Source organism: Zonotrichia leucophrys, chromosome 2, assembly GCF_028769735.1.
Source record: "Zonotrichia leucophrys gambelii isolate GWCS_2022_RI chromosome 2, RI_Zleu_2.0, whole genome shotgun sequence".
In the NCBI taxonomy this organism is placed as follows: domain Eukaryota; kingdom Metazoa; phylum Chordata; class Aves; order Passeriformes; family Passerellidae; genus Zonotrichia; species Zonotrichia leucophrys.
Genome location: NC_088171.1, coordinates 5,117,997 through 5,134,846, shown reverse-complemented (window position 1 = coordinate 5,134,846; position 16,850 = coordinate 5,117,997). Strand labels below are relative to the sequence as shown.

The following is a 16,850-nucleotide window of genomic DNA, read 5'->3' as shown; positions in this document are numbered from 1 at the left end:
ATTTCTAACACAGGAGTTCCCTTAGGGGTCTGAGTAAGGGAAGGTCTCCCAAGGGAAGGTTTTGCTCTTGGGACAGTGCTGTCTACAGTTGCCCCCATGTCATGTAAGAATCCCAAAGATACAGATACATGTACCAGGGTCTGGCACGATCCATCCATTGATCCAGAGTCTGTAGGGACTGGCAGCCTTGAGGAATAAAATCAGGTGGCCAGCTGGGATAACCTGCAGCACTTGAAATGGCACGGAGACTTCAGTGTTTACACAGTCAAGTACTGTTTTTACAGTTGTTAAGTTCAAGGAGCAGCACTTTTTCCCCTCTCCAGGAGCACCCAAAAACTGTCAGCAACTGATTAAAATCAAAGTATAACCTTAAAGGTGTACACTTTTACCTGAAATTCACTACAGTGTTGATTTTGACCTGGAAAGAGCCAGTTACCTAATACAAGAAGAATTTTTTGCATTTGGGGGCTCCTCCATTTTTTTTTGTATTCAGTGGAATGGGCAAATTCTTTTTTGATAGCCTTTGGCCTTAAAAATACACACTCCTGCATCCCCCCAGCAGCACAGAATTATCCCTGATGTATTAGAAAGTGTGAAAAACCCTTCAAAAGCTCATTTTTAACCCAAACTGCAGTTGGCATCTTGGAATGAAATGCATCAGGTCTTCATCCTGATTTGGGTTGAAGAATACAAGGCACCAACCAGTGAGAGCAGGTCCCATCACGTCCTCCTGGCATGGTGGTGTGCTGAAACTCCACAGGCTTTCAACACTTTAAAGTGAAACTGTTCATTAAGCAGCCAAAGCTGGTTTGTTGGGTTGTCTTATGCTTGGCAAGGCAGCCCTTTTTACCTTTCATCCAAAGGAGATCCAACACTGATAAAAAACAGGAGTCTGTCAGCTGTCACCATCATATTTTCTGAAAAATCCCCTTGCCCAGGATTCTTCTCCTGAGAAGCTGAGAAGCTCAGAGAAAAAGGAAAACAATATTATCTCATTTACTTCTCTGTGTTTTGCTGCTTTGGAATGTGGTTGGAGATTGTTTATCAAACAGGTGATTGTTTGATTGGTTTCATGTGAATTATTTTCACTGAATGACCAATCACTGTCAGGCTGTGTCAGGACTCTGGAAGGAGTCATGAGTTTTCATTATTATCTTTTAGCCTTCTGTCTGTATCCTTTCTCTATTCTTTAGTATAGTTTAGTATAGTATTCCATAATATAATATAATATAATATAATATAATATAATATAATATAATATATATAATTATTATATATTATAATAATATAATATAATATAATATAATATAATATAATATAATATAATATAATATAATATAATATAATATAATATAAGCCTTCTAAGAACATGGAGTCAGATTCATCATTCCTCCCAATGATGGGGGACTCAGAAAATACCACAGAAACTAGTTCTACAGAAATTCTGCTGTTTCTGTATAAAAATAGATGTCTGATGGGGATTCTCCCCTTCTGCTCCACCAAGCAAGTGGCCAGAGACAGCAAGGGGGATGAAGTTTTCCCAATTCAAGCATCACATGGTGGGTGGGCACAAGGGTAGGTAGCAGCATAATTCGGACTAGGTGGATGAGGGAAGCCCTGAGGAGCTTATGGAGGTACCTGAGGTGCCACAAACTCAAAGGCAAAGCCCAGAGAGCAGTTCCAGGGTTGTATCCTCTGGTTGTTGTGCAGCCCACGGGCTCAGAGCTGGGATCCCACAGCAATGCTCCCAGCAATGGGGCAGCTCTGAGTGTGGCTTTCCGGGAATTGTTCCCAAGGCACGTCCGTGTGCATTGCACAAACCAGGGCTCCTCCAGCCAGAGGGGGGACGTGTCTGTGGGAAGGCTTCAATGGTTGAGGTGCCTGACAACAGGAGCAGGAAGGAAATGAGTCATTCAACCTTTCTGCTTTGGCTGCACCGGGCTTGCAAAACTGATGAGGAGGCACCAAAAGCCAATAAAATACTTCCTCAGTGGGCAACTTGTGTGGTTCTTTCTATATCCTGATATCCCCTCGGTGTTTTCTTTTCCAAAACCCAAACAACACCACTGGCCAGAGGAATGAGGCTGCATTTCACTCTAGCAGGTGTATAAATGTGTGATTTTGGAAGTGGCAGTTGTACTTTTATAAATAAACTTGAGTTCTACTTTGCTCTTAAAGCGAAGGTTCATTATTCCCTTTGTAAGAAAGATATAGAGTGTGATCTCAGACTTAAATCACCACCTCTCTGAAGGGTATTCACTCTATTTTGAGATACTTCAGCATCTTAATTTGGTCTGCTTCATTCTTTTCAAAGGCTCCTCTCTCTTCAGTGATAGTTTATTGAACTGTGCTCCTAACCTTCATCTTATGAAATGAAACTAGATCCAACAAGAAGCTAAATCAGAGGTGATGAATACTCTTTTTGAAAACACTTGATGAGATTTTACAAGTCCATCCTTTTATTAATTTAGGAAATATCTTAATTGAAAAATTAATCTAGTAATAAATTGCCATCTAGTCTGGGTTGTTGGGTTTTTTTTGGATGAAGTTTCAATTTGGGTCGTTCTCTTCATCTCATGTTTGGCTGTTCAAAGAGCATGGCTGATTATAAATTAACACCAAAAATGCTGGCTGACAATTAGGATCAGAGAGACATAGGAATTCCTTGCATACCTTCTGCATAAGCATCTGCTCTGGAGATGTTAGGAGTTCAAGAACATTTTCTGATTCTGCATGACTTATTCAGATGGAGGTGAAGGGAAGTCTGATGTCACTGTGTTTTTATGTCATGCATAGTTTTAACTCTTTAGAATCAGAAATAAAAGTGCATTACTTGTAACATCCCTGATTACCCATATTGCACACTCTGGAATCACGAGATCCTCATGTGCAGTTTAAACTTGTGGGGCATTCTTATATCTCATAGAATTTTCTATAATATAGGTGTAATTCAGACTTTCCATCTTTTCTGCACATTTAATAGTCACATGAACCGGTTACAGGGAAAAAAGCTGCAATTAGGTAATGATCTGAACAATTGCATCTAATTATTGTGATTATCCCAGTTGCAGGGAATTAAGCTGACAGATGAAGTATATTAAAAGGAGCCATTATGACATTAATCATCAACCCTCCCCTATACTTAACCTGTGTACCCCAGTGCTGTGGGCTGGAAAGAGGCTGTGGTACAAGAAAGAAGAGACACATGTCAAGCATTCCTGACAGCAGATGTTTGGCCTAAGGACTGTGATCTTTAAAGGTCAGAAATCAGTTTGCTGACCTGGATATCAGTGGCTGTGAACCTTGGGGTCTGTGCTTAGCTGTGATCTGGGATCAGAGAATCAAAGAATCACTAAGGGTGGAAAAGCCTCCAAGATCCTTGAGCCCAACACTGTGTCCACCACTAACCCCTGTCCCTGCCCCCTGCTGCACATCCACATGGCTTTTGAACACTTCCAGGAATGCTGATTGCACAGCTTCCCTAGGGAGTCTGCTCCAGTGCCTGCGCACCCTTTAAGTGAAGGATTTTTTCCTAATATCTAATCTGAACTTCCCCTGGTGGAACCTGAGGCCATTTCCTCTCATCCTGTCAAACACCAGAATCAGCCATTAATGGATAAAAGTGGCAGGACCCTGGGGCCCATCTCCTGCTGTTCTTTCCAAACAAGAGATAATCACTCCATGTCATGTTTTCATTGCAGCAAGTCTAGTACATCATTAGTTTCCCCAATTAGGTTATTGTTTCTCATTCATGCAACAATAACTTCATGTTAATGGTCAGATTCACAAGCTCATTCTCACAGTTATAAATGATAGCATTGTGGGGCTGATCCGTGGTGTTTACTGATCCACTGAACTGAGAGGCTGATGAAGTGAATGCACCATGTTTGCTTTGAGCTTCTCATTCACTGTTCACAGATGAGCTTTTCAGAGCTTAAAAAAAAGTCTCCAGGGTCCCCTTCCCCCAAAAAATCTTCCTATAAGTGTTTTAGACTAAATGCACTTTTCTGTACAACTCTCTGGTAAAGACATTTTCGTTCTCCCAGAATCAAAATATTTAAAGTCAGGGAATTTAGCATAAGAGGGTCTACTTAAATCTACATTTGTTAAAGCATGGAAATGCATAACAATTACTCTCAGAGACTCATAAAATCTGTTCTGTAGTGGGAGAAATGAGGTAAATAAATGTGAAATAAAACTTTCAGCACGAAATTAGTCTGAAGACAAAATTGGTGAGATGTCCAAATACCAAGCACTGGCAAACTGATGTAAAAATTTTTAACTGTCTCCTTTCTACTGAAATTCCAAGAGTTATAATGAACTCCTTGGAATAAGCAGAAGAACCTAGGGCTTTAATTTGTAAATCTTATGCATAATCTTGCTTTTAATTCTATTTTCCTATAATTTTTCAGCCTGAAATCAATGTGAGACTCGTTGAACTGGCAACTAAGTCTTTATTTGTGACCATACAATAATAAATTACTCCTTTGATAGTTTTATTGCTTTATTTGGTGGTTAGAACTGCTCTTGATTACTTAGTCTAAGTGGAGGGAAAACCCTTCTAGATACTTGAGATACAGTAAGTCAGGTAGGTGTATTTCTGGCTTAGCAAGTCAAATTTATCTTCTGCTCAAGCAGAAATACCTCATTAATTTTAATGGGGCTCATACAGGATTCTGCCAGCAGCAGGTTTAGCTTTGCACATCCCAGCATCTGTTGCTTCCTTTTCCTGTGGCCATGTAGAGCTCTCCTAAATGGGAGTAACTGCTGCAATAAATGGTTTAAATGCAGATGTATACATCAATATCATTTACTCTGAAGGTACTTTGGCACAGCAGTGCATGGTGATAAACAAGGCATCTGCCTGCCCTTCCCATTCCCTGAGCTGCATGATACTGCTGATAATTCCATTCCAGCTTAGTTTATAAACTACAGTGAATTAATCTGTCCAGTGACTTGTCCATAAACCAAATAATGTCACTGTTCTTACAGTCATGAATCCCATTCATGAGCTTTTTTTCAATTTATCTCCCAAAGGAAGCTGATTTCCAAAGGTGCTGATCTCCACCAGCTCCTGCAGACCCACGAGACTGCTCTTATCCACAATTCTATGTGTTCTTTACAAGTGAGAGACCTGCAGCTGCTGCAAACCTGGGAGTGCTGGGAAAATTTACAGACAGGTAAATATTGGGTGGAGCAGACTCAGTGGCAGGATCAGTCCTAGGAATCCCAGGTCTTGCATGGGAAGTTTTAGCAACAGGAGCCGTGTCCACCTAATGAAAGACAGCGCTGATAACCAAAGAGTAATGATTGCCTTTGTGGCAGGTGAGTCACCAGGGCACTGGAGCTGCCTCCATGGGGGTGTTCAGGCTCCTTGGTGAGAGTTCTGGCAGTTCCCAAAATGTAAAAGGCAATTGACAATTTGATATTTTGCTGTCTATCAACTACAGACTCATTTATTCAGCCTAGTGGAAGGTGTCCCTGCCCATGACCAGAGGTTGGAACAAGATGAGCTTTAAGGTCTCTTCCAACCCAAACTACTCTGTGATTCTGTTAATCTGTTTATATGAGAGTAGGATTTAGAGAGACCTGATGATCTGAGGATAGTAGCACACCTCATCTAAACTAGTAAACAGACTGGGAAAAGACATAAAAATCCTATTTCAGTGAACAGCCAGACCATAAGTAAAGGGTTTGAGAATTCCTGTCCCACTTCTGCATTGACATGAACTCTATTTAATATGACATTTTCTTTTGTGCTGGTTTTTCTAATTCTCCAGCTGACAAAAACAGCCCCACGTGGCTGCCAAAGCTCCCTGCTGGCCATATAACCCCCCAAATGCTTCTCACACTGTGTAACCATGGCAGGAATCCTGAGTCCTTTCTGCAAAGCAAACAAAGACCTTTGCTGTTATCCTTTGGAGAGGTGGTTGGGAACATTTCAGTGGGGTGAAGAGGGTGTGTGTGAGATTCTGAAGGGCAGAGGGAGCCAGGAGGCATCTTCTCCATTGGAAACACTCGGTGTTGGGGTGGTGCAGCATTCCTCTGAGATGAAAAGCTGCTCCTTCCACTGTGTGCAATTAAGTCAACACTTGAGTCATGCTTTCAGAGTGGAGACAGGTAAACTGCTGTGCTTTAGTTTTGCTGTGATTTGTGGTTCACTGTGGAATAGAGCCCTGCAAACATTTTTGCCTCTGAGCTCTGTGACTGCTCTTTGGTGCCTGGGCTGGGCTGTGTGTGCAAAACAGAGAATGAAAAGGAGTGTAGGAGTGAGAGAAATGGGAGAGCTCCTTGACTTTGCAGGGCTCCAGTTCAGCTGATGATCTTGGCACCTTTGCATATGGACATCTGTGTTGGAGGGTGTGTTACAGAGGCTCCTCACCCAGCCTGCCTGACATTTAACTCCTTCCAGCCTCACCTCTGTGGCTGGAGAGCAAAGGGGATAGTCAGGATGTGTCCTGGCTTTAGGCCTTGTCCCTCAGTGAAATATCACAGCTCTGACCTTGTACTTTTGGGAAGGCAATGCCAACCCCCAGCCCATCTCCAGGCCTAGAAAAGCCTTGACTTTGTTTCTCTGTGAGCACAGTAGTGATGGTGTGGACAAGAAAAAATGCATATTCACATGACATTCTTAAATTTCTATATTCTTAGAATATTTTTTTGTTAGCAGGATTTCTGCAGCTCACAGAAGGTCACATCCCTTTGGTTTCATTGTTATTGTAGATGTATATTGTTTTCAGCAATGCAAAGGGAATTCAAGCACATGCAGAAATACAACTCAAAGGACTGCAGCTTTCTGAAACAAAGCTGTGATGAGACCTGTGCTGTGGGATCTCCAGTTCTGGGTGTCTGCTGCAGCATATCAGTGCTCTGATGGGGACTGCTGGACTTGCTGATGAATGCAAGAAGTGCAAGACTGCTTGGCTTGAATGCAAGAAGTGTCTGTTACTGCCTGGCTTGCTCTGAGCACACACACAGCTCAAGCTTGTCAAGGATTTAGAAATGATGACTTAGCTTAGGGTGGCAGAAATGTCCCCAGGTGTTCCCAGCAGACTAAGTGGTGATGCTTCTGGATGTGCACAGAATTATTAAGGGAGAGTAAATGGAATCGCAAAAAGTGAAAAGTACTGCAAAGTTTTGTGAGATCTCCTGACAGGCACCATTTGGATGTGGCACTTGGGGATATGGTTTAGTGGTGAACATGGTGGTATTGGGTTAATGGTTAACTTGATGATCTTGGGAGGTTTTTTCCACCCTTAGTGATCCTATGGTTCCAGCTTCTGCTTCAGCTGTGACCATGGAAAAGGCAGAAGGTGAGATACATGGCAAGCAGGTAGAGATACAGTGGGCTCTCATGAAGGGTAAATGCAGGGGATGATCTTCAAGTCTCAAGGGATGATGGCAGAGAAGCTCAGTTGTGTTTTCCTGGTGAAACCCTGTCCAGCCTTAGGTGATGATGGCTGTGTTCACAGCACAGTGATGGTGCCATTGTACCCCATGCTCTGTGAAGAGGTCCTAACCACAGATGGTCCATGTAATTTCTGGGAGCGATGGAGCTCTCTCACCCTGTCCCAAGGCCACAGAGGGCACAGGGACACTTACCAGTCCATCTCTAAGTGAGGACTTGTGCCAAGAGTATGAGGGCACAATGGGATGTGACACAGAGAACAGGGAAGGAGTTACTACAATGCCATTTTGTGTCACCACTTTCAAACTGCCCTTCTCTCCTTTTCCTCTCTTGTGAAAACCATCATGTCCTCACCACCTCAGCCTTACTGGAGTTTCCAGTCTGGCTGGCTCCTCCAGCAGCCTTCCTGTACACTCCCTCCAGAACTCTTCCCTATCAGCTGGAAGGGTGACAGGCTGTGAAGTCCTCCCAAAACCCCTCTACCTTGAAGCTTTTAGGGCTGTGCCAGGAATTTTCTGGTCCTGCCTGCCAGCAGCTCCCAGTTTGCCCCATCTGAATCAATGTCTGTGGGTTTGAAACAGGAATGTTCCTTCCTGGGTCCTTTGGAAAGTGTCTAGCAGGAGCTGAGCCCTCCCCATGCCAAGCTGGTGACTGTGAGGTGGAAGAGTGGACTTGGGAGGAGTCATGGGGTGAAATCTCTGCTCTTTTATTGCTCCACTTGTCTGGCTTTGTTAGTTTTGTCCTGGCATGAGGAGTTTTGCTATATTAGGGCTGTTTTCCTTGGGTGGTGGCAGCAGCCTTGTATTTGTGGGCTGTAAAACTCTCTGAGAGCAAGGTCTGGTCTCTCAGAGGAGCAGCCCAGTTCCTGGCAGGGAGGGACAAACTCTCCCAAAGTATTTTTCAACACATGTTTTCTAGATCTGTCCCCATCAGGACGAGGCTTCTCTCTTCTGTCAGTGGAGCTGCTGAGGAGAGAGGGCTTTGAATCTGCCAATAACTCCATCAAGTGTTTGCATCAGGATAACCTAAATAACCAGAAACATACATAAACAATAACAAACCAATTACTAAAAACATTCAAGTAGACGGAAACTTTATTTTCCCACACTTGCTTCCTTTCCTTTTCCTCTCCCTGTCTGCCATCATCACCATCTTTCTACCATTCAAAGATCGCTAATTCAGGAGGAGGGAACAGAGTAGAAGAAATCAGTTCCACTCACTAAAAGCCTCAGGACAGTGCAGTTTTTTCTGTCTCTCTGTCTCAAATGCAAAGTTCAACTTTTTTTTTTCTGCCCTAAGCTCATGCCTTTGTGAGCGTTTGTGGTTACAGTTTCTATTTCTGCACTGGCAAGTTCTGACTGGGTTTTTTAAGTTAGTTTGTATTTTTTTTTAACTTGTGAAAAGAATTACGAAAATAATTATTACCTAAATAACAGGTAATAATTAAACTCTGACTTGTGGCATCTCCTTAAGACCCCTTCCTTGATTTGCGGACCACCGAGGACGGACTCAGAGCAGAAAAATGCGGCAGCCACAGGAAAAGCAGCATCGCCGGGAAGCTCCAGGGGCAGGAGGAGGCCGGGCCAGCGGCGGAGACGCCAAAGCTGAGCAGGGAGGAGCCAGGAGCGCTCGGCCGCGCTCGGGGCGCGGGGCAGGCAGCGGCGGCGGCTGCGATAAATGAGCAGGCACAGCCGGGACGGGATTCCAGCCACGGGCACGGAGCTGCCCCTGCCGAGGGAGCTGCCTCCCCTGGCGGGCACCGCTGCGGCGAGGAACGGGGGGAGCCGGGCGGCTCCGGCCCCGCAGCAGCGCTGATCCCGGGCACGGCTGCTGCCCCGGCCCCGATCCCGGGCACGGCTGCTGTCCCGGCCCCGCTGCTGCTCCTGCTGCTGCTGGCGGCTCCCGCTGCAGCCATGGCATCCAATGGCACCTTCCTCGCCTGCAACAGTAAGTCTGGACAAGTCTTCTTGTGATTCAGCTCTCTTATCTTGTCCAAAAACTTTATTTTCCCTCCTCTCTTCTCCTCCCTTCTCCGCTTCCCCATTCTCTCGTTTGGATGTAATGGGGCATTTCAGCGCTGGTGCAGAGAGAGGTGGCGGAGTCACCATCCCTCGATGTGTTTAAAAAAAGACTGGATGTGGCACTTGGTGCCAGGATCTAGTTGAGGTGTTAGAACATGGGTTGGACTCCATGATCTTAGAGGTCTCTTCCAACCTAGAAGTTCTGTGATTCTGTGATTTTTCTCTGGTAATCTGTGGTGTCTTGGCTGGGGAAGCATGTGCAAGTTCAGAAAAGTGGATCCAGATCTCCTCCCCTTTATGGGAAACTGAGAGCGGGATGGGTGCTCTGCTGGATAAACCCTGGTGGAGCCAGCAGAGCCTGGATAAACACCTGGGCTCAGGGGCTGTCCCCGAGCACAAAAGTACAAAATAAGTGTGTTTCTAAAAAATTATTATCTAAAATATTATTGCAAAATTATTATTAAGTACAAAATAAGTAGTGTTTCTAAAAAAAGAAGTTCTCTCTGCCCTTGCAACAAGTGAGATTTAGGAAGGTTCTGTTGGTGCCAAGCCTGGGAGGCTTGTCTGATAGACAGGGTAATAAAATATCCCCCTTTACTCCCTCACCTGACTTTATGTATTACTTTCTTACCACTTCATTGTATTTTACTTTGAGGAGCAGAAACAACTCAGGGCTGTGACAGCTACAGGTTGAACACCTGGGCTCAGGGGCTGTCCCTGAGTACAAAAGTACAAAATAAGCACAAAATAAATATGTTTTCTAAAAAACATTATTACAAAATTATTATTAAGTACAAAATAAGTAGTGTTTCTAAAAAAATAAGTTCTCTCTGCCCTTGCAACAAGTGAGATTTAAGAAGGTTCTGTTGCTGCCAAGCCTGGGAGGTTTGTCTGATAGGGTAATAAAATATCCCCCCTTATTCCCTCACCTGACTTTATGTATTACTTTTTTACCACTTTATTATATTTTCCTTACTCTGAGGAGCAGAAGCACCTCAGTGCTGTGACAGCTACAGGTTGAAATGGAATATTTTGATCCCCAAGAAATGGGAAAAGCCTCCAATATTTCTTTTATTTCATTAAATGGGTGCTTTCTTACTACAGATAAGCTATAAACAAAAATAAACTAATAGAGCAATAAGTGATTACCCATGAACGTAATCATTTTAGTGTTAGCAGCAGAAATGTGAAAAGATTCCCCCAGGCTGATGAAATCTTCACTCTGATTTTCCCAGATGGTAGAAATCTGACAGGAGGGTGAACCAGAGGTTAATGTTCTACTTTTTGTAGGTATCTCATTCATTATACAGCCACTGGGAAAAGAAAGCTAAGAAACACATCTGGAACTGTTAAAACATTTCCCATTTTGGCCTGTGGGTTATTTTTCAGTGAATATTATTTAGTCCTCTGGGTTTAGGAACTAAGAAGAATTCAGTGGCTGGTAATCTATTATTTTGTCTGAAGCAGAAAAACACACAAATGCTGAATGAGCCAAGAATTTTTAAAAGTATTTACTGAAATTCCTTGACATATAACACGCACACAAATGCCAGGGTCACTGCAAATGCCAGACTACTTAGATAAGAGGGGTTGTTCATATGTGGAGCAGAGTTTGCTATGTAGTTTGTCAGAAATTTCTGATACTGTGAGTTGTGGATATGCTTTGGCCCTGGCTCTGTGCTGAAATTCAGCTTTCTTGAGGTTGAAACCTTTCTTTCAGGTTCTCTCTTCCCCCTTCCCCCCCCCCCCCCCCCCCCCAAAAAAAAACCCCACATAAAACAACAGCTGTGTTTTCCATGTCAGAATTAATGTGGGCTATTAATACTCTTTCTCTTGCCTCATGAAGTTGGTTTGTTTCTGAACTGGGAGCCCTTGTGCTCATAGATTGTAGAATAGCTGATTTGTACTATGCTTTATTCTTATACACTGACTTTTCACCCAAGACACTGTGTGCATTGTGAGAGGAACGCTCTCTGCCACAGTCCAAGGGGAGAATCAGCTTGTAAAATCCCACAAGACAGTCCATTTCCTTGTTTGCTCTGCCAGAAAGTCCTCAGGATTAACATCTATATTGAAATTTCCAAATGAATCATCTCCACCTGCCCTTGTGAGCACTGAGGAGGCTCCTTCTGCACTTCAAGCCAGGAGGTAACACAGCTTGGGATCAGCTGAGATCTGCTCTGGAGCACTTGGTGACTTTGATCTCCTTTCCTAGGAACAAAATGCTCCCAGCACACACCTTTGATCTTTGATGCAGGCTGTGCTTGATCCACCACGTGGGAGTTTTGAGAGCCACAGTTCCTTATAGTCCAGGAGAATTTGGGATACTGACACATCCCATTGCATTGAACATTGAACATGTCCCTTTCTCAGACAGGACAAATAAAATTCACTGTGGGTCATTTCTGTTTTGACACAAAAGCTGCTAAATTTTCCATCTGAGCAATGTCTTTTAGTAAAACTAAATCCCACAGTTGGTTCTGAGATTGTTGCCAGTGTCTAAAGCCCCATCAGGCTCAAAAGTAGCTAAGACAGGGCCAGAGGATGCTTGAGGAAAAATGAATTTTAATGGGGAAATGAGAAAGAAAGAAGAGGGAAATGCAGTCACTTGGAAAACAGGTAGCAGAGATGAAAGGATTCAGCCAACCACAGAGAAAAGAAGGAGGGAGAGGTGTGTGGGGAAGAGATTGTTGGTGTATCCAGCTGCCTGGATAGACACTGGGAGCCAAAGTTATCAATAATTTGGGAGCAAAGTAGAGTTTCCTGTACAGGGACATCAATTAAAAAAGGTATTTTGGAAGGAAAGGTGCAGATAAACACTTGGTGATCACGCAGGGTGGGATTCAGCTGGGTCAGCACCAGTATCTTAAGAAATTTTAGGTTTATAGGGATCTAGGCAGGAGGATTGTATCCTACACAAACAATCTCTTCTCCTGGCCCCTTGTTGGCACTGTAGATAATTAAATCCTGCACACTGACCCTCAGCCATGTGTCTCTGAGTGGGTGGAAGGGCTCAGTCCTCACCAGCCAAGCCACCAGACCAGAAGGCTGCAGACCTCGGTCAGACACAGAGGTTTCTTTTTTCCTTTGTGCAAGAAAAGATTTTGACACAGTTTCTTCTAAACTGAAATACTTCCACACCTTAAATGAGCCAGCCTAAACACTGTGTGTGGGGAAATTCTCACACCTCAGGCTTTCCCTCACATGGTACATTTTAAAGCCCTGTACCATGGTGCCTTTTAAAGCCCACACAACAAGTCTCAATGGCTGGTTTTGGCTAGAGTTATAGAAATTCCAGATAAATCTCTTAGGGGAAAAAAAAATTCCCTAATTTTGCATAATTCAGTTGTGAAATTTAATTATTGCACAAATTTTACCCTGATACAGAATGTTGAGAATGACCTGTGTTTTGTCTATGGAAGAAATTTCAACTCCTGAAGAAAATATGGAGGAAAAGCGGTTAAGTGGCCTTTAAAAAATGAGGTTGGGACCCACCTACAACTGACTTTGGGTTTATGAAGAGAACATCTTCATCTGCGTGCTCCCAGAAATGTGACCTGGGAGTTGGGCAGCTGAGCTGCTTGGTGCTGCTGGTCCTGGTCCTATCCATCAAGTTGATATCCTTCTTTTCAATTATTTTATTTCCACACCAGCTACTGGAAAAGCTGTAATTTATTGCAAGCCAGTATTTTTTTTACACTTTCTTTGCAGCCAAATCTCTCTGTGCACTGTGATGAAGGGGCCAGTGGAAGCAGCAAACCAAACCTTCAGTCTGGTTTTGGGTTTCCAGTTTTAGCTGGGTATTCTGTTTTACCTGGATTTCATCAAGAGCTCAGGGCAGCAGCTTTTGATGGGTCACAGCCTGTTCCCTGCACTGATCCAAGCTCCCTGGGAGGGACCTGGACTGGCAGGAAGATGTATGAAGGTTTTCACAAATAAAGGTCATGATTTGTCTGTCTGTGAAATGTCTGAGCAGGCAGCCTGGCTTTGTTTACACCACACAGGGCCAGGGCTCTGTACTGTTTAATTTCCAGCACATTCCCCAGCCTGGTTTTGATCCACAGCAAGCTGGCAGATGGCATGGCCTGGGTGATGGGCTTGCAGCCCTTCCCAGTGGGCACTGTGGGTATAACCACATTAATACTCTTTCTCTTGCCTCATGAAGTAGGTTTGTTTCTGAACTGGGAACCCTGTTTTGGGGAAAGATGGGCTGCATGGACTTGTCAGAGCTGGAGGAGGAACCATTCTCCTCCCAGAGACAAAATGAGACAGCCAAAGGGTACAAAATGGGCTGAGAAATGCTGGGCAGTGCTGATCCCATCCCACAGCTTCCTGGCCAGACTGCAGGCAGGGGGAGGCTTTAGGCAGCGATCTGGAGAACAAGGAGACTTGGGAGAACTCCTCCTGTATGAAATTTAAGGTTTAATGTATATGGTTTCTGTCCCAGCTCAGCGGGACCTCTCAGCACTCAAAGGGAGAGGGCCAGAAAAGCCAGTGTAAGGTTCGCTGCTGGAGAATCCCGTTCTCAGTGTGACCACAAGGTGGAACTTGGTACATACCACATGCTCTGCAGAGGCACCCGGTGGGAGCCAGCAGCAGCATCCTTGCCCAGGGACACATCTGGACTCAGCCCCCACTCCCTGATCCCCATTTCCCCACAGGGACAAAGAGGGAAAGTGCTGGTGTAGAGGATCCACAGGCATTTTTTTGCTGGAGGTGTGAAGCTGTGCCAACAGCAAGGCTTGGTTCTCAGAGGATGTGAGGGGTCACTGGGGAGAATAAGCTGAGAGCAGTGAGTGGTGTCCTGGAGGAGAAGGAGGAAAGAGGTCTCTGCAGGTGGAATTTGGCAGGGCATGGATGAAGTGAAGAATGAGGGAAGGACAGGGACCCTGCAGATGTGGAAGGCACCTTTCTGTCACATTCTTTAGTAAGAAGAATGGCATCGTGTAAAATAGACCTGTTGTTTTTCCTCTTGATAACAAATACAGGGCAAGACACAGCCTTTAACCTTTTTAAAGGGAAAATCTCCCCTAAACATAACATTTATTATTTGATATGTAGTTCCCATAGGCATTACTAGTTCTAATTTGCATCATGTGCATGATGTGATGGGGAAGTGGTGATGACATCACCAGCACAGGTATTTTTATTCTAAATTATCACAAGTCTGGGCAAATCAGCAGCTGAGTTTTGTCATGTCATTTTTGTCAATGTGCTCTAAAGAGACTGTGATCAGAATTAGGGTTGCCTGACTTTTGGTGTTGCCTAAATACGATGGTGGTGAGAGAACAAGTGCAGCCCTAATAAAGAACTCAAAAGCCAACCTGCTTCTCCCAGTGTGAAGTGGTAATAGTGCTTCCTTAGCTCCCATGTGAATGGATGTGATGGAGATTAATTAATTTTGGAAAATCATCTGAAGAGCAGCCTGTGGACTGTAGTGTTCTCACACAGCCCATTTCCTACCAGAGACTGCAGCCACTCCATCTGCAAGTGCCTGTTTCCTGAATATTCACTTTCCTGGATATTCACATCACTCAAGCACTTTGCTAACTTTGGGACCATGTTCTGCTATCCTTGTTCCCATTGATTTCCATTTGCTCTGTGAGTAATCCAGCTGGAATCAATAGGGGGATGAGCACAGCAAATCCTGGCTATGGGGACGTGGATAACTTCACTCATGTGACCAGGGCCATTTATTTAATTGGGATTGGTCACATGGGTAAAATTGCACGACCCACTGAGGTGCAGTTACCTGCAGTGAATAAGGCTTGAAGAATTTTTCCACGAGCCATTTACAGGAATCACTTCCTCCCATGCAGGAGTGTGACAGCAGCATGGTGTAACATCAATACCCATGTCATCCTTGCCCATCAGGCTTCTTCTGTGAGTTGTGACATTGTCTTTAAATGACCTCAGGACCACAATAAATCCAGCTCAGTCATTTCTCAGAGCAGGGAATTTCTGTCCCGATAATCTCATCTTCATTTTAAAAACAAAGTGATTTGAACTGCTTTACATCTCTGAAGCCTTCACAACAGCAGAACTTGCTCATTGCTGTTCTGGAGAAGTAGCTAAACTCATTGCATGCTGACCCTGTGCTTAGTGTGTGAACAACCTTCAGGGCTAAGTGCAGTAAAATGCTCTCCAAGGACATGGAAAGCTTTGAGCGGAGCTGTCACTGGCACTGCAATTAGAAATTAATGAGAAAGTGAAGCACAGGGGCTCTGCGTGTTCCCAGATCAGTCCCTATGGGATGCTGGTTGCTGCTGGACAGGAGAGCTGGTGCATGGAAGAAAATTGTTTTGCTAAGGCAATTACAGGAGACTTCCCCCCTCCTTTAATTAGATCAGTCCTCTCCAAAGTGCACAATGTGAAATATGGATGTGCTCAGAGACTGATAGCTAATAAATATCATCTAGCCATTACATCATGGTGCTCGCCTCCTTGCCAGGGCAAAACAAAGCTCCCAGCTCCCAGGGGAGTGCTATGGAGATTACAGCTCTGACATCCAGCCCCTGTCTGTGCAGGGGACCCAGAAAGGCTGGAAGTGTTTCCCAAACACCCACTGACAATCTGGCTAACATGTTCAGCAATGTCCCATCCAGAAACTGCCTTTATTCTCCTTTGCTGTCTGTGATCTGCAATGGCTGTGTGTAAATAAAGAGTTATTAGATGTACTGCTGTTCAAGGCCCTGCAATGGCTCTGTCTTGTCCCCTGAGAGTCTCTCACCTGTGGTGTATGGCAGTGATTAATGGCTCTGACCCTGTCCTTGTGCTGGTCAAACAACCCAGTGCTCTGTGCTTCCCTGAGGGCTGGTAGGGCTTTCTTCAAACTGCTGAGAAAGAAGGGGAAGACGTCTGGATTGACAGACACCAGGAACAGAGATGTTTATAAAACCTATACTGACTGTGATGAGGGGCTGGTGATGGGGAGCCTTCATTTAGGTTGAAAACAGTGGCTAAAACAGTATGGTTTGATATCAAGTTTATTGGATATGCGCTGATTCTGCAGTAAGGAACATTCAGCCTTGTTTGACCCATGTCGCTGCAGTACCTTCACCTTTACAGAAGCAGCTTGCAAAGGCAATGACAAAAAGAAAAAAAAAGAAAAAAAGAAGAAGACCAAAAAGAAAAAGAAAAAAACCCAGTCTGTCACAAAGTGTGCATGTATAGCTGCTATTTTTCCCTTCAGAAAAGGTCATGGCTAGGGGAGAAATGGATTTTAGCCCCAGCCATTGCCAGGACAATGGGGAATGGCTGTGAGTTTCAGCAAAGGAAATTTATACTGGTCATAACACAGAAATTTTTCTGAAAACATCTGAGCTCTTGTGTGGGTATCCGAATTGGTTTTGGAGTCTCTGTCCCTAGAGATATCCAAACTCACCTGGACAAGGCTGCAAGCAACCAGGTCTAACTTTGAA

At 44.2% G+C, this 16,850-nt stretch overlaps 1 protein-coding gene across 1 annotated transcript in view; it reads left to right on the top strand.

The window, feature by feature from the left end:
• The first annotated feature begins 8,987 nt into the window (after positions 1–8,987).
• Positions 8,988–16,850, top strand: part of PLCD1 (phospholipase C delta 1) — a 56,294-nt gene continuing 48,431 nt past the window's right edge. The window contains exon 1 of the mRNA XM_064703834.1: positions 8,988–9,355. Coding sequence (XP_064559904.1) covers positions 9,322–9,355 — 34 coding nt within the window. The 5' untranslated portion in view covers positions 8,988–9,321. The remainder of the gene's footprint in view (positions 9,356–16,850) is intronic.